The sequence below is a fragment of the Gasterosteus aculeatus genome, chromosome 8 (assembly GCF_964276395.1).
Source record: "Gasterosteus aculeatus chromosome 8, fGasAcu3.hap1.1, whole genome shotgun sequence".
In the NCBI taxonomy this organism is placed as follows: Eukaryota; Metazoa; Chordata; class Actinopteri; order Perciformes; family Gasterosteidae; genus Gasterosteus; species Gasterosteus aculeatus.
In genome coordinates this window covers 19,585,825-19,612,958 of record NC_135695.1, presented here as the reverse complement: position 1 = coordinate 19,612,958, position 27,134 = coordinate 19,585,825, and the positions used below count along the sequence as shown (strand labels likewise).

Sequence of the window (27,134 nt, the reverse complement as noted above, 5' to 3'; positions counted from 1 at the left end):
TCTTTTTCCTGTTACTCCATCTCTCTCTCTCTCTCTTCCTTTCTTTCCCTTGTTTTTGTTTAACTTTTATTTCATCTGCAGCGCTCATGGAGCGGCACCTGGTGAGCATTATTTTCAAAAAGCACCATCATGCATCATTGTAAGGATACACGCTCTAATCAGCTGAGCCATCTGGCAGACGGCGAATGCACCATCGAGCTTAAACGCTTTGCATCTGGTGATCAAATGGATGTCTCATTGTTTTCAGAGTAGCACCCTTAACCTCTGAGCCCCTCTGTTGTTCCTTTGGCTCGCGGCAGAGCAGAGGTTGTACTGATCATTTGCATAGAAGAGTAATGTCACGCATTTACCGGGAGATGAGGTGGGTTTCGCGTCCGTCGAGCTTCTATTGGAGCCTCGCGTTATTACGGAGCGGCGCAGGTGATTCAGAAGGGCGGCGGACGAGCTGTCGATTGGCAATTTTCTTTTGGAAGGAACCGTTTCTTCCTTTTATACTTTGGTACAATCGCCGCAGCAGCCAAATGTCAAAACGTATAGATGTGTTTTGAAATCCAATTTGTTTGACGATACAACTTAATGCATAAATTACACCACTGTCGAGGAAGAGAAGCAGTCTGCTATCGGAGGCTAAAACAGATTCAGATATTACAATGAATAATTCCACTGACTCCAGGCAGACGTCCCACCGTCTCTGGTGTCAGAGTCTCTTGGCCTACTTCGACAGACAGCCTTGCCAGTAATGTTGCATTCCTTCAATGAACTCTAAATAAGTCAGAGCCACAAGTGTGGAAAGGGAAAATAGCTGCGTGCAGCAGCGACGCTGCCACTCCTGCAGCGGCTGGCTTAACGAACGAGGAAAAAACACATTTCATATTCATGATAGTCCTTGAGAAGTGACGAGAGCCATGTTTCCTCTCAAGGATTAATAATACATTACATTCAATAATGAAAAGTAATCAGCCCGACGGTAGCTTGCAACAAAAAAAAGAGAATGTCCAGAAGCAGATAAATGGCACCGCTTCTCACATCGCATGTTCTCCTCCCATCTTTGTATCACCAGCAAAAAGAGATTTTAGTCTTTTCTTTGCCTCCCGCCGAGCAGTTAGCTGCAGGCATCGCCAATTGATACACGATTGCCTCCCGTTTCCCGACGCAGAAGCAGTTTTGTTTAGCTTTTAAAGAGCATCTGACAACACACGGCAAAATTTCCTCCAGACTGAGGCACAGATCTCGGTTTCTGAGCGGCTACAGTTCAAAAGAGATACGAGAACAGCACAAACAATGCAAACAGACTGGGGGACAAAGACTCTTATGCACACACACACACACAGACATAGTTTCCTGCAATACGGTTGCACAATGTTTCATCAGCACTATTGTGTTGCAAAATATAGGTATGCATGCGGAACACAAGGTTCGGAATTGCCATACTGTCAGTGCATCAAAATAAGGCTTCTCAGCAAGACCGCGCTCCACTTTTAATCAGCGTCCCTGATTGATTATGCCCGCCCCAAAAGTGCACACTTTGCACGGAAAACATCACTGTGAATATTTGACAAATGGATCTCCTCCGTAGATGCATTGAACAGTGCTGAAAAAAGGCTGCTGATGTGCCGCACACATGCAGTACAGCGTGTGCCATCATCACACTCTCCGAGTGGGGGTAGCAGGGCGGGGGGGGGGGTGATTAAAAGGTTAATACGGGTCCGGCGGCATTGATTTCCACACCTGGTCCGTCCGGTTTATTGTAATTGAACGGACTGTTGTGAAGTAACTAAAGCAGAACACAGCTGGGTCGGTACAATAAAAGCGTCCTTTCTCAGTGTCGGTGCGGAGGGAGAAGTGAGCACTGTTTCCGATCTTAAGGGGGGGCGGCGGCGCCGAGACGGTCTGATGTAGTGCAGCAACTTTATAGTGAGGATTCCTATGATGGCTTTAAAGATGATCTGCAACGGGCCTCGTTGCACGGACGCCGCGTCGCTCTCTTTCTCTCTCGCAGCGATTGGTTTAAAGTTGCCAAAGTCATCACCTTAAAAAACTCAATACTGCAGTGTTGACAAAGTAGGTGAGCGGAGCACAACAAAGACTTGGATACTGTATTATTTATTTCGGCTGGTGCTTTTGTTTAGTGGAGAATCTTGAGGTTTCCTCTGTCTCAAGGAAAACGAAGCGCTGCTGAATAAGCAAATGTTATGCAGCGGGGAAGGTGTTTCAAAGTCCTTCCCTTTCCTCTGTAATGTATCTGCATAGGAAGCCGTTTGTTATGGAAAACAAAACCAGCGGCATGCAGATCATGCACGAGTGCTTCAAAGCACAAGGTCAACACACTGCTGGGAAATTAGCGCCGTATCTGTAAACTTACTTATTGATATTCCCGTGTTCTGCTTGGGAGAACCAGGCAAATGTTCTCTGCATTCACAGACAAAATACAAATGCAAATCCAACTGACTGGATTTTTTTTACGTCGCTCCTTCTTCCCGCGTTTATCCTCACAACGTGTGGGCGCGCGCACACACACACACACACACACACACACACACACACACACACACACACATGCAACTAGATACGATATAAAAGTTGACTACAAAACCACACACACAGACACACACCCTTTTACTCACCCAGGGCTTGATGGAAGTCACCTGACACCTGAGTCATGGTGGTGGGTGGGAGGCTGTTGATGTTGAGCGCCCCCATCTGGTGGATCTGCGTGGCGGGGAAGGCCAGGCTGGGCGTGAGGTAACCTCCGTGGCTTGCTGCCATGATGGCTGCCTGCTGCTGCATGAGCTGAAGAAGAGGGACACGGAGGGACGGGTGGAGCGCGGGTGTGTGGGAGGGAGCAGGGGAGAGGTGAGGGGAGGACAGATGGTAATGACAAATATAGTAAGTTGAGAAGGAGTGGGACAAAGACGCGAGAAGGGGAGCGCGAGAGGAGAGAGAAACGTGGCAATTGCAGGACAGGGGGAGGGATGTGCGTTGAGGTTGATGGATGGATGAAGCATGGGAAGTACAGAGAAAGCAGAGCGGGAATAAAAGAAAGGGCAGAGAAGAAGAAGCCTGTCAACCTATGTTTAGTGAATCCGTCTATCCACCCAGCAGGAGGCCTGTCACCAGCTGCAGAAACAATTTAATAGCTGTCTGTCGCGCTCACACAAATCAAAGCATTGGCATGTGGACATTATCTGTGCAGGCAAAGTTTGCAGAGGAGTCGCGTCGCAGTTTTCACTCTGCACGGCTGTACTGAAACGCCACAGCCGTCCTGATACTCTCTCTCTCTCTCCGGTCGCAGCTCTAGTTTTTGTGATGTATTTGTAATCATGGCTGCTTGGAGGTTCATGCTCCGTTTTATAATTCAGTCAGACACCGCTGGGTTTCGGGCTCCGGGGTGGAACGTCATGAAGCGACCCGTTTTTGCCTCTAAAAAAGCTGCTTCCTTCGGGCGAGTCTGTTTCGCGGTGTCACCGAATCAAAACGCCGAGTCACGCGGGGAAAGCAACATTTTCCAAGCAGGCGCGGCGCTCGGATCCCCCGGCCGCGTTAGTAATAGAGCGTGTTAGTCAGAAAATTGAAAAAGGTTGTCGGTATTCACCCGCTGGACAACCCGACAGAGAGATGAAAATCAATAGCCTTTTCATTCACTCTGCATTTCCACCCAGCGAGGGCCGAAACTCTTTTCCATCAGATGCTGCCCACGTTTATTCATGCTCGCGTGCACCACCGCCACCGCGCTCACACACAGACACGCCACACACTGAACGAGCTGGACTCCGGAAAAATGCGTCACTGCACGCCGGCTCCTGCAGGTTGTGGGTTTGCTGTGGAATCGTGTAGCCTTGCAGAACTGTGTGGTGTGGGAATGCGAACCGAGCTGCAGCGACCTGTTACCCCCCCCCCCCCCCCCGTCTGAGCATCTATTTAGTGGCCTGTGAATGAAAAGTCCTCTGCCACTGGCACTAATGACCGTACTGTGAGACACTGGAGGTGCAGAACGCCACCGCTGGTATCTGCATGGGGGGGACCCAGCAATGCAATGCAAAAAAAAAAAAGAAAAGCCAATTATTTTCCCTCAGTGGCCCTGTCAGGTAGCCTGAAAGTGGCTGTCCCGCCGCAGAACGCCCCGGCGCCGGCATCTCATCCATTAGCCACACGCCTCGCCACCGCTTTCTATTAGCGCCTTTTGTCATTTGCATATTTCCAACCAGACGGGAAATATCCGGGAATCGTCCGTTCCTTTCCAAATAAGATGGATTGAGCCTTTAAGGGTCACGGCTTCAAAAGAAAAAAAAAGGGAACAAGACGCTAAACAAAAGCAGCGACACAAAAACAAACAAAGAGGGTCCGGAGGATCCCGGGGCTGCCTCGCTGTGGCCCACGCGGTGACCGGTCGGGCTTCGGGGCGGCGGCTCTGACCGGACCGGTTATCGCGGGACGAAGAGGCTGTCTCTTGCTCTTTGCTCGCCTCTTTCAGAGAGGACTTTCGGGTTGATGAGCCGGTGGCCTCCGCGTTGAGGGGCGAGGATGCGGAGGGACCCCGGCGTCCCCACCGCGGTGACCCCCGGCCCTACGAGCGTCTTTATGACGACGCAATCCTTAACGTCGTCCCTCAAACTGTGACGGATAACAACTCTGGCATTCAATGATGCTTCATTCCAAATCCCGAGTTGAGAAAATTGGAAACCCAAGCATATAATTACACTGGAGTGGTTAATACAAACTGGCCCTGAAAAAAAAGATAAAGAGCAGAAAGCAGAGTGGTAATGTTGACAGAGATATTCAAAGGCGTTCCATTTTTACTTTTCATATGTATATCCCTTTTTCTTCTTTTTCAAAATGACAAAGGCATTATATTCAAAAGCCATTCCCGTTTTCTTTTATTTATGCCGTACCCGGCAGATAGCAAACGTGTCTGCGGGACAATGAGCAGAACTGAGTCCTCGTCTTCGCAGACGGAACCTTTTCTGCTTCCCCTTGAAAAGAAAGGAGACGGGAAGAAAAGGCGCCCAAGAAACAAGGGGGACAAAAGAGAAGCGCGCCGGCGATGAAAGGGAGCAGAGAAAAAGTTGCCCGAGCTCCAGCGGCATTCATTTAGTGTCAGACATCTGCTTTTTTATTGCAACCTGATGGCATTACTCTCCCCTGGTGCCAGCAGGCAATCACCTCTTTATCACGTGGCAATTATCTCTATAGTGCTGCTGTGTGACTCGCTGACTCGCAGCACGGTCACATGTGACCCCCCTTACCAGCCGGGGATGGAGGGAGACAAAGAGATGCATGGGGGGAGAGAGAGAGAGAGAGAGGTAGAAGGTTGATGAAATGAGCGAGAGGAGGAGGGGGAGGGGGGGCAGTTGGTCAATGAGGTGAACCTAAAGGCCCGAAGCTTACGGGCCTTGTTTGTTACCTCCTGCAGAGAGAATTTCAGATTTGAAAAAAGGCTTCTTTTTTTTTTTGTTCCCTCCTTCATCTCGTCTCATCTGACTCTGCAGAGCTGAACACGCTGAACCAGGTCACGCGCCCACCGACGCAGTAATCCGCTGCCATCGCCTCTGTCACGCGCGTGCTGCTCGAGCGCGAGTCCCTCCAACAGGGGGAGATGTTTCCTAATGTGAGTTCACGGGCCCCGTCATCCTCCTCCCCTCCCCGCCCCCCCCCCCCCCACACACATCCGCCACCCTATCAGCGCCAAGTTGGACCGTTTCCTCTCCTCTCCTTCATCCAGCGCCCGCTCGGCCCCCGATGCATCTTCTGAGGAGGCGAGAGGGGGCACGGTGCCCCGAGGAGCCTTTAAAATGTAAAACTCCTCCGTTGCCCCCCCCCCCCACCCCATCCCAGACGCGTCCTCCACCTGCAGAGACCAGGGGAAGCTAAAATGGCTGTCTGTGCTCCGGTGAAAGTGACTTGAATCGAATCTAATCGTGTACAAATATGATGTTTGTGTCCTGACGGGGGAAATACAAGAGGTAATAAAAGCTGTTTTTTTTATTACTTGCACTCAGCGATTCACGGGAGGACTATTACCCCTCACCACTAACGCCGGAGTGAAACAAGGGACCTCGCTCGCTCTCCTCCCGCCTGTGTGTTTTTTATGAAATCACCTTTTTCCCCACAAATAGGATGTCTGCTGTCACAGCGCACCGGTATCTGTGTCTATCGCGAAAATGGCACATTTCTCATTTTTTTGGCATATGTTGTCAGTGTTGTACCCCTCCAATTTGTGTTCGGAGCCCCCTCCTTCCCCTGGTTTGACTAAAATCCAATTTACTGGCTGTCAGCTCAACTCTATAATCCCATCCACTGCTGTAGTGGAGAGGAAGCTCTTTGAATTTACCATTTACTGTACTCTCTGGTTATAGCTATATATACTCCATCTCACCCCACGTCTGTATTCTTTGCAGTGCCACCTCCTCCTCTCTTGGCCGCTGTATATGGAGAGTGGGCGGACACGCAGTGTGTCTTTGGAGATAAAGTCCTTTTTGTGTCACTGCAGGTTTTTTTTCGTCTTGGTGGTGGTGGGGGGGGGGTATGTGTGCAGTTTATCTTGCAGTAAAAGACACATTTGTCGTATCACTCGGGCACATTCCTGGTGGCTGCGCATCATACACATGCAGCCAGCACCAATGACTGCAATGCAATCAGGACTGCTGCACCAGCAGGACACCCACACTGAAGATTATTTTTTTTTTCCACGTTATTGCGTGTCTCAACTGGTATTAAAACTCATTGAATAAGTCTTCAGCCAGATATGGAAAGAAGATAATCCTCCACTGCCTCTTGTGCACTCATTACTTTGCAAAGTTCATCTCCAAGGTTGCTTTTTTCCTCAGAGTTTCTCCACCAACGTGATTCATTTTGCTAAATTCATTATGTGCAGGTACATGGCAGCCACAGTCTGTGATTCGTAATCCTGACACAAGGAGAATCTCACCTTCGCTAACATCATTCCCGCTGTATAATATTTGTGTGGAGACGCCACACATGTGCAGGTTCTCCCTTTTTGATTCAACGGTAATTGATTCTCTCTAATGTCGGAGTATCCTGTGCGCCCTTGTTACTTTCACGCGGAACTCAATTTCCCAGCATCAGCCCGCTCTTTGTCATGTTATATACGCGTAAGAGAGAGGGGGAGAGAGAGAGGGAGAGAGGGAGGGAAGGGAAGGAAAGAACATTTGCTGCCCGCTCATGTGCTCCTCTGTATGATTCGACACGGATCTCTGCCACAGTAAATAAGAGTCATGGCCAACCTGAGCGAGGGCGCAATGGTCTCCCTGCAGACCGACACTGGCCCCCCCGCCCCCACCACCCCTTAAACATTTGCATTTCTCCACATTTCCTGGGAAAGGGCTGCATTTCATGAATGGCGATGAAGGCGGGAGCTCTGCTGGGGGAGAGGAGGCCTCGCGATTACTGTGGGATGGTCACTTTTGCTCCATTTGCACCGGCAGTGACGTGAGCGTTTAGGGGAACGGAGGAGACAAGAAGACCCCGGAAGACGTCACCAATTAATCCCCGGCGTTCAGAATTTCAGAAAACTTTAACATTCTAATAAGTGCAGCGAAAATAAATGAATGTATGTTCCCTCTTCTCTGTAAAAACAAACACTCAGCTGTTTACGTGTTTGTAGGCAACGCGCTGTGACAGAGGACCGGGTGTTTATCTCTGGATGGGAAACTTTTCTCAAATTCAAGTGGGTTGTGTTTCAGTGGCTGCACATGACGCATGTGTGCGTGTGTGTGTGTGTGTGTGCGTGTGTGTAAAGTTACTGTGCTGATAACTTGCCCATGGAATATTCAGAGTCATCAGTGGCCCCTGAAGCATCTCACGGGCCCAAAGGGAGGGACAGGGGGAGGGAGAGGGGGGAGGGAAGCAGTGTGATAGAAGGTAGAGGGGGGGGGCACGTGGTGGTATAGGCTGTCTGAACTCATCAAAGAGTTGTGGGTTTGCTGTGTGCGTATGGTGCCATGCCCTGAGGGGGGTGACGGTGGGCGGGGGGGGGGGAGGCAGAGGGAAGCTGATGAAGGGGTTGGAAGCTCACTAAATGTGTGTGTGTGTGTGTGTGTGTGTGTGTGTGTGTCTACGTGCAGTGGGTCGTGAAAGCCGGAGCGTGATGGTGTAGCAGCAGAGGGGGGGGGATGCTGATGGAGGGGACGATGTTCCGACAAGTGAAAAGCCATAAAACGACACATTTTTAGCGGCAGATAGCCGGCTAGCTAGCTAGCGTTAGCACCCCTATGCTGCGGCGTACTGAATGCTAACACATGCTGCCGTTGCTTCTTCATGACAGGAACAGTGTCCCTGAACATCATCGTCCTCCGTCGCGATTTAAGCGGCGGTGTGACGCCACGAGAGACCCCCCCTCCCCCCCCCCCCCAAAAAAAAAATGTTTGATGGTATAAATCATTACTGCAGATCAAAGGGCCGCATCGCAACGTTGTTGACCGTTGCATTTTGGAGCCGGGCGTCTCCGGGGCGACCCGCCGGGCTTGCTGGTCCAACTCACCGCATGTGCGTAAGAACTGTAGGTGCTGAAGGGAAGAGCGATGGCCGGGTTGAAGATGCCGAACTGCCCGACCATCTGCTGCATGCGTCTGATGGTGCGCTCCTTGTCGGTGTCGGCAAACTTGACCACCAAGCTGGAGGAGGCACCCTGGGGGGGCAGAGAGAACTGAAAATCAGAAGATAAACAGCGCGGAGACTTAAACCCTGATTGAAGTCATGGGGGGGGGGGGGGGGGTCAGTAGACATTCAACAATAACACAAGTGTGAGTGTGTCAGTGTGCGAGCGTGTCGGCCCCTTGGACGCGTCTCTCGGGCCTCTCGTCAGTATCTGCTTCACACTTGGCCGCTGCGGCGCTGGGGAACCCCGAGGGAGCGCCATGTCGAATCCTGGTGCAATTTGCTAGGTGCTTCACATCCAGTATTAATAAGTTCACTCGACGGCGTGACTCTTCGTCAGCTCCCTGGAGTCAACATGAGCAGGTAGCCAAGTGGAAGCAGAATAAAACTAGAGCGCACACGTCTCCACTTGGATGGCTTTTCTGTTTACCCCCCGTGAGTTTAACTTGTGCTGACGTTACTGCCAAACCTCTGCTGATTACATACATTCTGTGTTTTAGTCAAAAACCACAAGAGAAATAAGCCTGCTTATGAATTACCCCCCTTCAACTGTGTTTCTGACAGCGACTTCTTAGGGATTTGAGGTGTATGCTGTTTAGTTTGACTCTTGACTATTTCTCTAGCTGGGAATGTAAAACCACTAACCTCTGGCTGTGTGTGTAATTTTTCATTTCCGTTAATGTGGATTTATTCTTGTTTATTTAAAAATACTTGCGTTTGATCTTGCTTCTGTACGTCTCTTGTTTGCACTTAACTCTCCGCCGCTGTAAATCGGCTAATTTGTCCCCGACGCGGCGCTAATGCGGGATTATCTTAAATTATCCAACTAATAATAGTACGACTAATAATGACAGGTGTCGGCAGGCCAAGCGCGCGGAGTTTACCACCTTTATTGCTTTAACGCCCCAAAAGGCTCTGACCCACATGCGGAATCGTGCGCGTGTGGCTGTAACGGATTTAGCACGTGCTGCTCAGACACGTCCACTGGCTCTTCTCATTTTGGATTTCTCACTATTCCGTGTTCATTAGAAAAAAAACAACGGCGGCCCGGCGTGAACATCGATATCTCCGGTGAGCTCCTCCAACCGCACGCGTTTGTTTTTTACCCGGCATTCCAGAGGCAACGTCGCCGCGCGTTTGCATTCGCTGCAGAGGACGGTGGCGCCTCATTGTGCGGCTGGCGTACGTAGACATGAAGCCGGTCGGATGTGTGGAGAGTAAAAACATCCTCGTTATTGAGTGAACAGCTCTGGAGGCAGACGCGTCGACAGAAGCACCGCCGTCTTTTCTTTTTTTTTTTTTTCAATCAGCGTTTAACATGTAACAAGTCACGCGGGGGCAGAGCAGCCTCGCTGTGCATGACATAAATACTTTATATTTCCCCGCCACAGCTTTTCCCCCTTGCAGCACAGACGTAACCTTGGTGTTCCTCCCCACAGATAAGGTTAAGAGATCTGCAATGTACAACACTTTGAAATAAGAGCTACCGTCGGTTGGGTCCCACTGACCTTGTTGTAAGTGTTCTTCAAGAAAAATGTTGCCTTTTTAGAGCACTGCCTCCTCCACACCTCTGTCCATCCTCCCTCGTCCCCTCACCAGCACCATCGCCTCTTTTTCTCCCGCAACCCAATGAAGGAACAGCAGGTGGGTTCCGTCACCCACCCTTCATTAAGAATCTTCAAATGATTTAACACTACAGTCGACCTTTCGCGCGCTCCGCCTCCTCCTCCCTCTGCGGCCCCCGAACCGGCCAATCGATCCATATAAAAGGCCGAAATATTACTCTGATCCGACAGGGTGGAAAGGTCGCGTGTCAGCGCCGATGAGAGGCCCCTTGAAATTGATGCAGCGTTGTCAATAACGGCGGTGACCGGTTGGATGGATTGGAGGTCGGGGCTCGGAGGATCTGAGGGGCTAAAGGGGGATTTCTTTATTTGGGGGGGTTGGATCTATCAACAGTTGGTGTCAAACCGTTGTTGTACATGGCTGCTTTTTATTATTAGTTTTTAACTGTTTTTAAAAGGCGGCCGCTGGACCTTTTCCGTTGTGGCGTGTGGATTTCAACCTCTCTTTCTCCCCACTTTTCCCAACACTCCCCTTAAATAACCCCCCCCCCCCCCGCCCGGGTTGCTCGCTGGTCCAATCGCAGGTTTGAACGATTGCAGGTGAGAGGCCGGTCGGGCGGTTGGATGCCTGACTAAATGGCTGATTGCCTAGTTAGCTGAGTGATTGACTCGCTGGCAGGCCCGTCGCCGAGAGACGCTCGGCTAACCGGCTGACGGGCTAATTGTCAGACTGTCGAGCCGGCTGGCATCTGTACTCCGTCCGGCCCGAGTGACTAATTGTTTTCGCTCCCCCCCGAAACCGAAGCTTTTGCTGCTCGTTGAGAGCAGCTGTGGTGAGTCTGCGGCAACGGCGGCAGCGGCGAGAGGTCGAAAAAACCGCGCGTCACACGTACGAGGGATGACCTTTCCGTATCGCCACACACGGCCACACACACACACACGCGCCATTTTGCACCTCGGCCATGTTTCGTTGAAGTTGCCGTCTGCGCATGTTTAACACAATATCTTGTTTTCCGCCCGTCACCTGCGCCGAGCCGATCGGTCTGTGAGTTGATGTTTATTCATGCAACACCCCGAGGTGCAACAACAACAACGACAACAACTAGTCCGTGTTGCAAATGCAACATCCATGCAGGAGCGTTCTGACTGTTCCAGCTCTGGTAGGCCGACGGGTTTCAGCAGCGTCGCTGAGCAGCTCACGTGAGTGTGAGTGGGTTTGATGTCCAGGTGCAGAAGTTCAGGGCTAAAGTCACGTGGTATAAACTCGGCCTGAGCAACGAGGCATCTATTAAAGACGATTCAAGGATACCCTTTGCACTCTTACAGGTTTAGGGTTTGTCTGTTGTGTCTCTCTGTTTTTTTTACTATCCCCATCATTAACTTCATGACGAGGTTTAACTTGTGGGACTGAGGGAGTCTAGCACAGGGCAGCAGAATACAGAAACCATGTGCTAGTACATGTAAAAAAAAAAGGAAATAAGCTATTACAGGGATGCCCGGTTTGGTAACGGGAGCCGTGTGTTCTCGCTCTGCGCCTCTAATTTTAAGGTAATTTAGGGCACTGAGTTGGAACACTGAGGTCCTCCCCTTTCCTTAATAAAATAAGACTTGAATCACATGGTTCATTGTGAATGTCTAGTTGTACAAGAGCCTTGTTCTCTTTCATACTCTTTGCATGTACACCCCCCCCCACTGCTTCTCCCAGAGACCCCACTGAATGGTGTGGCTTATCGGCTAAGCATCCCATGCCACATGTGTTTATCTCCCAGCTTTTTTCCCAGTTAGGCCTGTCAGGATATCGCGGAGTAGAATCTGAAGTGTGACGTAAAAGCCTCATTTATTTTTTAAGCTGCCGTGTGTGAGCAGAGCCCCCCCCCTGCCGGGCAGCTTCCGGCTGCCTGGACGGCCACTGAGCGAAGGGGGACTTAAAGAGGAGGCACTACAGAGAATCACACCCCAAAAGGAAGTGCGGCTGCTCACAGTTCCTCCCCGAGGCCGAGGCTTGGTGTCAGTCTAAGCCGCAGACCCCCGTACTTCTTCAACTTCACACACACACGCCAGCTCGCATTAGTGCAGGTTGACCCCAGAAGGAAGACTGATCCCGCGCCGGTACGTAGCTGCATTAGCTTCAAGTGTCACGCAAACTTTGATGGTGTCTCAGTCTGCATGAATTAGTTAAACTATGAAATGAAGAAACACACATTTCAGACTCTTTTTCATCAGCGCCTGCAAAATACATTTTTAAGAAACGGCTCTTTTAGCCACAACGCATTGCCACTAAAACTGCCTGTTACTCCACAGCAAATGGCATCGTCTGCCGGCGCCTTCACAATTTGAAAATGATGAGTTATCTACTTTGGCCCCATTGCGTTCTGTATCCATGCTGAATATACAGTTAGTGGCTACAGTACACCGCTTATATTTTATTCTATGCTTATTGTGGTGATAAGGCATTACCGCCCATGGAATCGTAAATACGCATCCTCTCGGAGCTCGGCGGGTAAAATAATGGATGACTGTAATCTATTAGGTTATTAGACTATAAATTGCCTGGGTAGAAATACTTGCGGGGGAGATGACAGATCGTAAACAATCAACGTTAACTTAAAAAATATAAAAGGCAGAACATTGTTTAATGAGAAGCACCACAAAGATCTATCATGCTCGTGAAATACCGACATTAAAACTCTGCATCTCATTGACTGAGATCACTTTCAGTTTTCACTGCTTTCTGGCATAAAGGGGCAGTTCTGCACTGCAGGATTCGCTGTTCTTCTTTTGCCTTGTTATCCTTATTTAGGGAGTGACATATTGATCTGTATATTAAACCACTGTGTCTGGTTGGATATTAAATCCTGGCCTTTGCATTTATGCATGTGTGTGTGTGTGTGTGTGTGTGTGTGTGTGTGTGTGTGTGTGTGTGTGTGTGTGTGTGTGCGCGCTCTGTCTGAAGTAATAGAGAGGATCCTGCAGCCGGTGGAATCAGATTTGCATGTTTTTTGTTTTTGCTCCTCTCTTCACTCTCACTCATCTCTCCCTCCTTCATGCAAACTTCACCTCATTTGTCTTCCCTTTGATCTGCTCTTATCCTTCCGTCATCGTGCCCCAGTGTCGCCGCGCGTGTGAGTCCCTGCGTCAGCCGAAAACCGCCTCCAAGCCGGGCTCAGCTGATGCGGATACGGGAGCGAAAAAGATCAGCGCGGCCCTACGGACTCGACCGCACCGCCCCCCCAACCCCCCCCCCCCCACCATGTAATTCTGTCCCGGGACTCACTTCCTACACGGTTCCCGTTGAGTCCCGGCAATTTGCTTTACAGCTCTGGCGTTTGAACGTTTAATCGAGCCACCGGTGGGCGGCGTGCACGGAATGTGTCGGGTTGGGATGTGATGGAGACTTCTATACGACCTGCCGATGCACTTCTATAACTCATACACTTCATACATCGCTAACATCCTTCATGTACCGCGACACGATGTCGGAGTTAGCTATCGGCAGATCATTTTTCATTGCGATTCGCACACATGTGTAAGTAAAGTATATTTTTGCATGCGCCGTCGTTTTCCGACACGGACACGCTCCGTGCGGGGTTTCTATTTCCTTGCCTACAATACATACAAAATGCCCCATTCCCCTTTTCTACATGAATAACACAAATGTATTCAGCCCAAGTCCTCCGAGCTGGAAAATGAGATCAGTCAGGCGACCTTTGACCCTTGCCTGTGGCTGTGCGAGCATGTGACTGTGAAACGGAGAGCGGGGCAATATAGGAAGAGCATGCGCGCGTGTGTGCCCATAAAAATGCACCAGCCACAAAGTGCTCCTGTTTGTACATGTTTATGTATGCACACACATGCACATCCGTGTGTGTGTGTGTGTGTGTGTCTGTGTGTGTGTGTGTGCGCACACTCATGAACTGTAGGAAGCCGGTGCTCAAGCTTTGGGCAATTGGCAGTAGATCAATCAAATTGCTTTAGTTAGTCGCGGCGTTAACATTCGGTGCACCCAGCTAGCGACGCCATTGGCCGGGCCATCTCTCCGAGGCCCAGCAGCCACGGCCTCGTGTGTGGCAGTAAATATGCAGACACACACACACATAGGATAGGGTCCTATAGGGTCAGGATAGGGTCGGTTCGGACATAAAAAACATCTGTCGGGTTGGATCGGGCTCGGTTGCTACTCTCTCAGACTTTAAGTAAGAGGCCTGAATATATATGAAATAGTTTAGTAAGTTCATTAGAAAAATTTCTATATCATTTCTATCTGCCCCAGAGAGGTATGAATGCGACATTTACTTATAACTAGCACAGGATACGCCCTTTATAGGTTCACTTCTATTTCTCCAAAAGTGTGCATGATATATTCATTGATTCCGTCAACGTACGTGACTTATTTTTGCAGCTGCGACTCGGCGGCAATCGACAAACTCAACTGGAGACGGGACGCACGCTCCGAGGTTTTTCTCCGGGATCTTTGCCGCATTGATGGACACTTTGCCCCTCCGAATGGCCCCCCCGTCCCACCGAGGCGTAACGGTCCACCGGCGGTCCGCTAATCTCAGCGAGGCAGGCACACTGCGTCCTCTCCCCCAGCAGCCACAGGATATGAGATGCTGATCAGATTTCTATAATCAATTTACCAGAGCAGGAGGTATAAATCCTGTCCATTCACTCATTCTCCCCCGCCTCCCGCACCCCCTCTCGCTTTCTCGCCATCTCTCAGCCTCCCTCCAACTCCGACTCCCCTCCCTTCTGCCCCCTGCTTATAGTCAGATGAATAATTCAGCAGCCAATGTGGTGAAAGGTGGAGTAAACAAGTCTATTGCCTAATATCCCGAGAGGCTGCCAAAGAGAGACGAGTGAGGGCAGAGAGGTAGCACAGATAGGGGGGGGGGGGGCGCTGGAGCGACGGCGAGAGGAGGGTATCTATGGAGAGGGGACATCCAGAGTCGCTCCTCGCGACCTGCAGTCATTTGCACTTAGATTGACTCGGGGGTCGCGCCAAAACGGCACAGCTGGCCTGCCGGTGCGCTCCTCGCTGTCCGGCCACATGTTGGCAACCATTGGTAATGAAATCCTACCGTGGAACACAACAAGGTGGTACAGAGTTCAGGGCGCCTGCCTCTCTGCCGCGAGAGCCCCCCTTCCCCCTTCTCCCCCCTTCTTCCCGGAAAACAAATAAGGAGTCTAAAAGCGTGGCGTTGCACGCGGGACGTGACTCTCTCCGTCTGCTCCCCGGATGTCACGGAGAATGACTCTATTCAGCTGCGGAGTGCAGAGTAAGTAGCTTTTATTTTGACAGCAGCAGGTACACAAGCGAGCTCGTCTCAGTCGCGAGGCCCCTACAGACGAGCGCCGAGTGAATCCGATGCGGGGAGGATGCAGAGGACACGGCGCGCTTACATAACGAGCAAATGTAATCTCACACTGGAGTTACATTCACTGATTATGCAAGCAGAACTACTGATTGATGACTCGCCCCAAATTCAATTATCATTCTAAACAGTTTTATCTCGAAATTAGATTTGGATTTTTTTTCCATGTGGGGGGGGGGGTTATACAAAAGTACCGTGTTAATTAAAGAGACAGAAGGCTATTTCTGACTGTATCTGTTTTTAAAGCCGGGGTATTTATGAGGCTGGCTGCACTTTCTATAAATTGATTAGAACTTTGCAGTCGGGGCTGAGCTCAAAACCACAAGTTTGCAGCTCTTAATCAGCAGAGGTGGACTGCACACGGCCGCTGCGATTGGTGCGCCGAGTGTACGTGTTGTGCATGCGATGGATGTTGCCGCTGTGCATGTGCATGTGCGTGTGTGTGTGTGTGTGTGTGTGTTTCATCGTGCGTGAGGGAGAGAGCTGTACTCACTGGCATGGTCTGGCTGCCGTGCAGGGCGCTGATTGCAGACTGAGCCTCGGTGTGTGTGGAGAACTTGACAAAGGCGCAACCTGGAAGAGAGGAGGCGCACATCACGCACACAGTACACGCATCCATACAGCTAATGCATTCAATCGAGCCGGTTTGAAAGCCCACGGTGTGTTAATAAAGGATGCTGAATTGTATTTGATGGCGCAGAAATCACTGTGCAGCGAGCGGCTCGCGTCGCACAGCAGGCTGCTCCACTCCGGGCATTAGGCAGGCAGACAAGCAAGCACAGGCTGCAGGCTACAAGCTGCACCGATGAAGCAGAAAAACACGCTATTTAGCACCACATGCCTGTCTGTGCATATTAAACACTAGCCAAACCAGCTAATCTCATAAGGGCGCAGACTAGAAAAACCCGCTAAGTTTGAGAAAAACAGGATGTTCTGATCGATGATGCGAAGGCCGGGAACCAACGAAGCAACGCACAAAGTCCTTGAGGAATATGGTGACGCGCGGACAAAGTGAGAGCAAGTTGAAGACGGCTTTTGTGGGTTCACAAAGTGAGCTGTCGCACATTAATTATTCAACTAATAAAACTGAAGCATGGCTCCCTTTTAGCACTGGAAACATGGGATATAAAGCCGTACACTTTGTCTCCTTTCGAAATGACTCATATTGTAATCAGATTTGTAACTGTGAACAAAATATTCATGACACGCGTGTGCTGATCATGTTATCACGTACACACCGACACGCTGCTGTGTGTCTGGTGTTGTTTTGATAAATGAAAGCATGTCTTCTCCTCCGTACAGAAGGTCTGTTGCAGTGAGGCAGCCGCTGCCAATCCCCTCTTATAATTACACCCTATTTCCCCTAATTTCATTTCAAGTTCCTTTTCTGCTCTTATTTAATCTTTCATACTTTGCTCTTCTTATCGTCTCCGCTGGCTGACCTCGCCGCCCCGCCATTCTTCCCCTCTTAATGGGCTTACCCCCCCCCGTGGACACCAGCCAATCAAGATGCCCGTTGAGCTGTCGAACCACTGCAGAGGTTGAGATACGGATAGAAAGGAGCTCGCGCTCGGCTTGACCTGTACAAGGACTTTTTCTTATTGTTATTAACGGCCTGCCCATATTATTATGAATTTAACTCTTTATGTACTCAGCGGGCTGCAGAGAGCATTGCCTCGGCTTTTGATACATAAATCAGTAGGTGATGGGTTTGAGACTTCGTAACCGAGCAATACTCGTATGCCTACGATCATAAAGTTATCATATTGTTGCAAAATATTCTGCACCAAGAGGATTTTATTGATGACTAAGTGTTAAAACAGATGTGTCTTTGCCCGCAGGGGTAAAGGATGTTTTGTTGTTTTCTTTTTCTTTTACAAGAAAGATAATAATAAAAGAACTGATGTCACGACAAATGATTATTTACCCGACATGCAGTGGAGTAAACACACAGTGGCATGAAATAGAAATACCCACGTAAAGTACGAGCCGATGAAAATAGCTCTTTTACTTGAGCGAGTGTACTTTGTTACTTTTAACCGCTAGAAAGTTCCCTGTGCTGCCCACGTCCGCACAGCGGGAACACTGGGATCGTTCTGACATCCATCTTCCTCCTGCAAACCGCTGCAGAGTCAGAACGTTCTGCCTTCAAAACCTCTCAGATATAATCCGCCAACAATTTCCTTAAGCGGCGAAGTGGGGATTGGGCTTCGGGGGGGGGGGGGGGGGGGGGCAGCCGCTGGTCGCTGTGCTCTTCTCTGCATGTCAGAGAGAATCGACGTCTATGAAAGTCGTCGGCTGGTTTTTTGAAAAAAGGCCCGAAAGATTTCAACACCATCGCAGCTCATCCATTGGACGAAAGGACGGAGGACGGTTAGAGGGGAGGAGTCGTCGCTTTCTAACGAATGTGATGAGCATTGCAATAACAGCAGCATTCTTTGCATTCTTTGCATTCTTTCATAACACGGGCTGTCATGCTTCTGAGTCTTTTGAAGTTGTACCAGATTATTTATGCATTCGTCCCTGTTATTTTCCTTAAGAGAGAAAAATCCTATTTTATTTGATTCGATTTTCATTGGTCGGCGGCCTCAAAGAAAATGAATGCGTTCGCAACCAACTGCACGAAAAGGACAAACCGACTAATCATCCGCTCACCTTCTCACGCGCCTCCTAATTATGAGAAATCAAACCGCACGTGACGCGTCGGGGCTTCACTTTTTTCGCCGCCGCCTGCAGCCGCCTTCAACATCAAACAGGGCGGCGCGAAAGAAGAAATGTTCGCAAACTAGAAAATGCATTTCCTGCTGAAAATGCGTTGGAATGCAAAAAGCTGAAAGCTGAAATGAACTTTTTAAAATAGCTGAAAATACAGAAAGTTGAAGGGAATTTGAATACATTTGCTGAAATTATAGATATTAGAAAAGCTGAAATGAATTTGAAATTGCTGAAAATACAGAAATGGGAGAAGCTGAAAGGAATTTCAATAGATTTGCTGAAAAAGCAGAAATGAAAACAGCTGAAATAAATTTGAAATATTGCAAAAAAATACAGAAATGAATAGTGAAACATTGCTGTTGATAGAGGCATAAGAATAGCTGAAATTATTTTAAAGAACTGCTGAAAATACAGGAAGTGGGGAAGCTGAATTTCAATAGATTTTCTAAAAACAGAAGTTGCAGGAGCTTAAATTTGTTTAAAATTGTTTGTAGTAATATTAGTAGTAGTATTAGTTATAATTGTGGTATTAGTAGTACTAGCAGTAATAGTAGGTTTAGTATCAATAGCAGTAGAAACAGCTGTAATACTATTAGCCATAGTCGTATTTGTAATAACATTAGTAGTAGTTGTAGTATTAATAGCAGTAGAAATACTAGTAGTATGGTAGTAGAAGTATCAGTTGTAGTACTAGAAGTACGAGTAATATTCGTAGTGGGAGACAGAATGTTTGTTATTCAAACTAAGAAGTTTTTAATTAATAGGCCTCATCACAAACATTACAGTAAAAATTCCCTCCATGTGGCTTTTATTTTGAAATTATTGGATTGGGTGGGTTGGGGGGGTGTAGATAGAGGGAGGGAGGGTGAGAGGGTGAGGAAGGGAGGGGTGGTGAGGAAGAGATAGAGGGAGAGAGAGAGGAGGAGAAATAGACAGACATACTGACTGACTGAGTGATTAACAGTAAGAAGAGGTCAGGGTGGAGGGGGGAGGGGGGGCGAGTGTCTTTATCATATTGGTCTGTTGACAGAAAGCATAGCTGCGTCATGTGACTCCACTAATCAGGTCATTGGAGCAGCTGTGAGTCACACACAGAGATACTGCAGCGTGTTTACGAGTAACCACGGCAACGGCGCACCTATTGCATTGGGTGGGGTGGGGGGGTGTAGATAGAGGGAGGGAGGGTGAGAGGGTGAGGAAGGGAATGGTGGTGAGGAAGAGAGGGAGAGGGGAGGAGAATTAGACTGACTGAGAGTGATTAACAGTAAGTAGAGGTCAGGGGGGAGGGGGGAGGGGGGGCTAGTGTCTTTATCATATTGGTCTGTTGACAGAAAGCATAGCTGCGTCATGTGACTCCACTAATCAGGTCATTGGAGCAGCTGTGAGTCACACACAGAGATACTGCAGCGTGTTTACGAGTAACCACGGCAACGGCGCACCTATTGGATTGGGTGGGGTGGGGGGGTGTAGATAGAGGGAGGGAGGGTGAGAGGGTGAGGAAGGGAATGGTGGTGAGGAAGAGAGGGAGAGGGGAGGAGAATTAGACTGACTGACTGACTGAGAGTGATTAACAGTAAGTAGAGGTCAGGGTGGAGGGGGGAGGGGGGCTAGTGTCTTTATCATATTGGTCTGTTGACAGAAAGCATAGCTGCGTCATGTGACTCCACTAATCAGGTCATAGGAGCGAGCAGCTGTGAGCCACAGACAGATCCTGCAGCATGTGAGTGCTCGTAACCACGACAACGCCGCACCTGTGATCATTAACGATCTGCTGCAAAAGACAGAGACATGGCAGCAAGTTACACAGAATCCACACCTCAAACAAATGGGAACCAGCGCAAAACTATAACAGCTATCTAAAAAATACGGCGTTTGTATGAGACCCAAGACTCTACCGAACGCGTGGATGTGTTTTTATGTCTGTCCGGTAATAAATACGGCTCCTATGGCCGTTGACAAAACGTGTACCTTGTGGATTTTTGTGAGAAATATGTCGGCAGATTTGTATTGGAGCCTATGGGGCTTTTGGCAGAGGTTGTGTCACTCAAACACTCCTTGCGCCAAAACTAAAGAACTCTGGGATTCCATTAACGCATTAATCCAATCAGCACAACCATGCCCTCATTAATCTGAAGAAATGAAGCCTCTAGGGTGTATACTTTGGCTGCAAGGACAGAAGTTCCATATTTTTTTAACCAGATTCCTGTGATGCCCCACACTCTAGCTCTCGAGGTCCCCCTCTAGCAGACGCAATACACACTCATGTAAAAGTCAGAAACGGAGCGAAGAACTAGTGAAACATAATCAGTGATTATGAAAAAAGTACAATAGATATCAAGAAGCAGTTTTTTTCATAAAATAGTTAAGACTTGTGTCAACATTTGAAAGTTGAAATGGTGTCTGTAGCTGAAAGATTTGCAAAGCTGAAAAATCTGAAAGTTGAAGAAGTTTAGGAGGATTTGAAAGCAAACTCCATTTGAAAACCATGTTAAAATATTAATGATTATTGATTTATATAAATTCAAGCATAAGAGGTAGAAAGCTGAAAAGTCATAGCCCTCAAGCCAGAAAGGAGCTGAACATTTTAATATTTGAACGGTTTAAATAGCTGAAAGTGTGAAGGAGTTGAAAGGTGCCGCGGAAGAAATAGAAGAAGAAGCTGAAGAATAAAGATTCGAAGAACAATACTTGGAATGCATCGTTAATGCATTCCAACAATTACGTGTCGTTTGACCTAAATCCGCTGCGTACGTCACATCCGCTCGGCGCGGCCCCGGCTGACGCGGACACTCACGCACACTGTCACTTCTCTGTCAGTGACCCAAATAATGCTGACAGGCGCGACGGCGGGGCCCCCCTACCTTTGCTGTTTCCGTCAGGACCTCTTAGGACCGTGCACTCCTCAATGACTCCGTAGGGTTCGAAGAGGCGGTAAACATCCTCCTCGGTCTGTTGTTTGTTCAGCATCCCGACAAACAACTTCCTGTCTTCTGGAACAAACAACGAGACAAAAGGTCAAATTAGAACTTTGACCTCAGTTGCCCGGGCCGAGTTCGAAAAGGCGCGGCGGCGAGGCGTTGCGTTCAGAGGGGGGGAAGGGAGGGAGGGGGTGGGAGGGGTTGGGGGGGGGGTCTCTTTCCCTCACGGCGGCGAACACACACGAGTCACATTGTGTCGTCTCTTTCTACAAGACTGATCATTTTAATCTCCCCCATAACTGGGTTTAGTCCCATATGTGCACATATGTGCAGTACACTTTAGCTGCAGGGGGGGGGGGAAGTGAGTGGTCAGGGGCTTGGAGGAGGAGGGGAGGGTGTGGGGGGGGGCAATGGAAAGACTAATGAAGAGGTTTCTCTCTCACACACACACACACACACACACACTCACTCAAGGGGCCCGAGACAATGAGCAAGTCTTTGGTCGCTTTTAAAAGCACCAGGGGCTCCAGGCAGCTCCAACCTCCTAAACACCACACTGTTACTGGATGAAGACCCCCCCCCCCCCCCCCCCCCCCCATCCCCTCCCCCCCCCACACTCCCCAGGTCTCTCTTTCCATCCTCTCCATTCATATCTCTCTCCGCCCACTCTCTCTCTCTCTCTCTCTCTCTCTCGCTCTCTCTCGCTGATTCCACATTTTTCAACCTCATTCTTCTGCCTCCCTCCCTTCTCCTCTTTATCTCTCTCTCTTACTCTACTAATTGCTGCTGATCCGGTGTTTTTTGTGTAGCCGGAGAAATATTTCCGTATGCTCTTCAGTGAACAATGGCGTGTCTCTCGGAGGCCGGGAGACGCCGCCGTGAATAGCGCTGACTTTTCAATAGATAGCCCGTGTGCTATTGAGTCCTGTTAAACGCTGTGGGATCTGATCTTTACCTTGACCCGACACACTGTGTTTACTGATGTACTCCGGCCGCGTATGATTAATGCCACAGCGCGGCCCAGTCTCTGCTGGCGGCACAAGCACTAAAACATTCCCTTTATACAGATTGTTTCTCAAACTCTGACCCGTGCAGCGAGGGGGGGGGGCCTGAGTGGGCGAATGGACCGGCGGCGGCCTGCTGCAAGGCGGGTTGCGAGTGTCGGGTTGACCCGTGCCGACTGGAGAGTGCACGGCGTTGCTGTCGCTCCCTGAGCCAGACGCAAGCCGATACCCACATCGAGCCCCGGGGAGGGGGGGCAATGATGCACCTTTATAATAATCACCCGTGTCAGTGGATTGTCTAGGGAGGGGCGTCGCCGGTGCTGGCTCCTTATTGCAAGTGGCGGGATCAGAGGCTACGTATCAAAACGGAAGTGATGCAATGTGACATCTGTCGGGGAGGATTGGGGAGCATTTATCTGTGGGAGAAAAAAAAAAAAATTGAAAGCCCCGAACTGGAAAATGAAAGGCCAAGATTGTCCTTCCTTTTGCTGGAGGGAGAATATAAATTTTGAGGGGAGATGAATCAAGGAGAAGAGGCGGGGCTGGACTGCAGAAATCCCCCCCCCCACCCCCCCCTCGACGCGGCCGGACCCCCACGTCACGTGCGCTCCTGTGCACAGCTGGAGAAGCCGCACAAGAAGCACACCGCGGGACCGCGGTCGCTCCCGCCCCCCGCTTCGGCTTTAACCTCCGTCTTCAAGTGGATGCTGGGGGGATCTGACAGGTTTTGAATTAATGCACGACCCCATCAATTTCATATGAGCTGCACTCTGACGATCAAACCCGAGAACAGCCCTTAAAAAACGTCCCTCCATCCCCCTCTGAAGGATTTCTAACTGGGAACGTCACCTCCAGCTGAATGGAATAATATTTATACGAATCCCAGAAGCACGGGATCATGTGGGCCGATGCATCACACGCCTGTGTATTGGTTCACGGCGAGCTACGATAAAAATAAAAAAAAACGCGCTTGAGTCATGTGCAGCCTGCTGGCTTTTATGCACTGCATCTGAAAAAGATGCTAATCTGAAGGCACGGGCGAGAGTTGCGATGTGAGAAAGGTGCGACACATTTTATGTTCACAACGGTGGAATTTAGCGCCGGTGTCTGAGGGAGAGAGAGAGAGAGAGTGTGTTCTGCAAAGTGTGTGTGCTTTGAAAAGCAGCTAACAACGCACGAGAACGGATCATCTGGGAGGTCTGTTTCCCCCCCGTCTAGAGGGTTCTGCTGTGGCATTCGGGTGAATTCAAGTGTCGGATGGAGACATTATCTAATTTACCTAGAACACGCAGCACAGTGGGCAAACCGACGCAGCCGTTTAAGCATTTCTGAAGAGGCGGGAGAGAAATATTATATTTCTACCACAAACTAGGATATGAAATACGCCCTCACGCGTTGGAAGACACAACGGGTTGCGCGTCCCACAGCAGACAACCTCTCAGGCGGCCTTGTCGAAGCCAGGGGAGGGTCCCCCGGTTGGGCCGCATGGCGTGGGACACTAAAACACTGTCCGCTCCATTACGAAAGCGCGGCGGCCCGGTGATTAACGGGAAAACGCTGCGGGCCGTGTCCCGGCTGATCAATGTGGCTCAAAGGTACAGAGCGAGTTGTCTATTAATTGGTAGTAACATTTGTAAGAGTCCTCGGGCGAGACACTAAAGCCCAAATTGCTCCCGAAGGCGGTGCCGTTTCGCGTCAGCACTTTGGCCCGTTGTTTGCGCGGCCGCGCCGTTAGCGCCGTTAGCGGGGCGCCGTCGACGGGTTGAGAGCGGCCGAGAGGCACAATCTCTGAGCCAAAGTCAACTGTGCCTTGCATAATTAATAGGAAGTCATGACGAAGAAGAATAGTTCTGATTGAATCGGGTTTGCAGCTGAATTGAACTGTCGGCCACACGCAACCCCGCAGCGTTCTGTGAAGCTGAGAGGTTAAAACATGATTAGCATTTAACGCCGTTTTGGTTCTCGCGTTTCCTCTTTTGCAGCCTTCAAAAAAACGGCGGAGTCGTCTTTCTGTTCCAGCTACTCATCTGTGTGTATAGATGCATGAAAAATAAGACAAGGACTTATGAGTTGGTCTTTTTTTCTTGCTCACGGAGCCCGATGAGCATAAATAGCATCCTCAATTAGCATCCCCACTATAGTGTTAGCAGTGAAATGTCGTCGCCTAAACAATTCCGGAGTCTAATCACCAGCAACTTAACTGTGAAAACTGTGCGGCATGCTGACATTAAGATGCCTCCACAGCCCACTGTGCCAGAGCACGGTGTGCAACTTCCCTGCGACACACCATTTCTATCCCGGAACTCAACCCCCCCATCATGTTTAATTTACTCTCAGTTACTAGACAGATGCTTGGTTTGGAATAAATGCATCGGAAATTCAACTCCGGAATAATGAAATGGCAGTGCGCTGCCTGGTTACACACACGCTGAAGATCGCTGGGTCAATTCGGACCCTTTTCTAATCAAGTCGAGCTGTTTGCTTTGTGGCCTCGGGAGAAGCCTTTGAGTCGTACTCATATCAGCAATATTTCAATATCTTAATTCTGACCGTTGCACCCCGAACATGACGAACAGAACCAGTGTCCTTCCCCGGGAATGCGCTCCAGGCCTCTGCACAATTCCTTCCTCGGTTACATAATGCTGAGTGAAATGAGACTTATTAAATAGCAAAGGGGCTGAGAACTAGAGGGATTTGGGGGGGTCGGGGGTCGAGGGGGGGTGCAGGAGACAGAACTGTAGGTTTATGTGCACGCAGTCCTGCAGCCCTTGATAAGCCAGGATGGATGAAAGAGGTACACCATCAGCGTTTGTAAATCATTGTCAGGGGTGGAGAGGATGAGTCAAGGTGTGAGGAAACGGAGAGAGAGAGAGAGCAGGGTGGAGGGGGGAGGCGGGTGGTGACGGGGGGGGGGGGGGGGTGTAATGGGGGGGGAAGCAGAGCACACAAAATGCCTCGTGGTGCTCTCTGGTTTTCAATCTCCACGTCTCTGTATGTCTCCTTCTCAATCGTCGCGACAGCAAGGGAGTATACGGGGGGAGGGAGGGAGGGAGGGAGATAGAAAGCACTTGTCAGGAGGATGGGGAGGTTGCCATGACAACTAGTCACACAGCAGGCTGTCAGTCATGTTTGGTTGGAGTTTGGAGAGGAGGAGCGGAGTTAAGGGAGAAGGGGTCATTTCTCCATCTGCCTGCCGAGCCGGAGTGTAAATCGGACTGTCAGGCCCGCAGATAAGAACAAATTATGAACAATATTAGCCCGCCGATAAAAGTGTGAAAATAATGAATGGATAAATATATTAAAACCGAACGAGATAGCATCCAGGCAGTAACGGGTCTGGCTTTTCTCATTTGGAGGGTGAGATAAAGCGGTGGAGAGCGGCTGCGAGGAGGGGAGGGATCCGCCGTATTAGAGCTACAGCTACCGTGGCGTATGCTTCCTTGTCAAAGGAAAGGAAGAAAGGATCGAAATCACTTTGGAGCCGGAATACCAAACACTGTGGCTTCCTCTCCCTCCCTCGCCAGCCTATTATACTTCTCCAGTGAGCAGGACGCCTCACAATAACAGTGTCAGCATGTGTTCAAGCATAAAAAAACACAGACAGAATGGAACGAAATTAATTAACCCGAAGAGATCGCAGTGCTTAGCCAGTGGAATTTAATCCAATTTATTACATATAAGGGATCTAACTAGGGTCGTGTTTGCATTAATGAGCTGCCGAGTGTGGATGCGCGTGCACGTGTACAGTGGTGCGCGTGCACGCGTGTGCCAAGGGCGTCCTTCCCCGTCCTTATGTACAGTAAGCGGTCAGCGGCAGAGGAGGGAAGGGCCAACGAGGGAGGGAGTCGGAGGTGCTTGGCACAGCCTCAGGGTGAACCCCCCCCGCCAAACACACACACACACACACCCTCCACCAAATTAACTCCTGAATAATGAGCCTTTCATGTCGCGGGGGCCGGAGAGCGGCCCATGCGTTTCGCCGCGACGCCGGGGCCACTTCAGGCGGGGAGCCAGTTAGCCGGTTCCACCGGTTCCACACCTTCCGCCGAGAAAACAAGCTGCGGTCCGGCCTGTTTACCGATTCCTAAAGTAAATTAGCCCCCCCCCCCCGTGTGTGTGTGTGCGTGCGTGTGTGCGTTGTACCCCCGGCTGCCTTTTGAAGTTGGCGTGCTAACCTACGGAGTTGACAGTGAAAGGCCTTACAGCGCGCCGGCCCTAATGAGGCAGCTTATTAGCGCCGTTTCCCTCACAGCTTCAGACATGTTGCTTTGGAAACGGCGGTTGAAAAAGAAAAAGCACAATGCTGCAGCTCCCCGTGAAACGCCGTCAGCGGCACAAAGGCGGCGTGGACTTCTGTTGAAGCAAAAAAGTGCAAAGGAAATTTACAAAGCAACGTTTAAACACGAATGCATGTTAAACACGTTGTATTTCATTGCGATGCCCGGCAAGGTTGCCTGTGAAGTCAACAGCCGTGTTCTGCATAAATCCGGCCCATAATTCAACCTGGACGTTAACAGTATAGGGGCCTTCTTCTTTTACCTCCGGCTTGATTTTCGTGTCATAGTTTCATCATTCGTGGCGTCAAGGCCGCTCATTGGCAGCCATCCCATAAAAGACATCAGTAAAAATGCCACTGAGCGCTGCGGGAACAACGCATCCTTCACTGAGCACCCCTGCGGGATGGATTAGGCCTCAGCGCTTTCACATACATGTAAGTGCGTATAAGCACGCTGAGACAAGGCCGCTCACATGTGCATGATCGCTGTAACATGAAGGCAACGCACAAAAGTGACCGTAAAATGATATTCACACACACACACACACACAATGGAGAAATGGAATAGCTCTCAAATGCAAGCGGCACACCTGCAGGACGGTGCACTCCACATGCAAACAGACCCAGAGCGCAAACAAACAGCGCTGCGGTGGGAACTGTTGCATCGCGAG

General features: G+C 49.8%; 1 protein-coding gene across 23 annotated transcripts in view; it reads right to left on the bottom strand.

Moving 5' to 3' along the window:
- Positions 1 to 27,134, bottom strand: part of celf5a (cugbp, Elav-like family member 5a) — a 157,173-nt gene that overhangs the window by 10,218 nt on the left and 119,821 nt on the right. For 4 of the 23 annotated variants that reach the window (XM_078108627.1, XM_078108608.1, XM_078108606.1 and 1 more), the window contains exons 4-7: positions 21,127 to 21,255; positions 16,044 to 16,123; positions 8,498 to 8,662; positions 2,625 to 2,790 (exon numbers count right to left, since the gene is read on the bottom strand). In XM_078108627.1, the coding sequence (XP_077964753.1) occupies positions 2,625 to 2,790; positions 8,498 to 8,662; positions 16,044 to 16,123; positions 21,127 to 21,255 (540 nt within the window). The remainder of the gene's footprint in view (positions 1 to 2,624; positions 2,791 to 8,497; positions 8,663 to 16,043; positions 16,124 to 21,126; positions 21,256 to 27,134) is intronic. The other 19 variants (XM_078108628.1, XM_078108615.1, XM_078108616.1 and 16 more) reach the window with 7 other exon arrangements.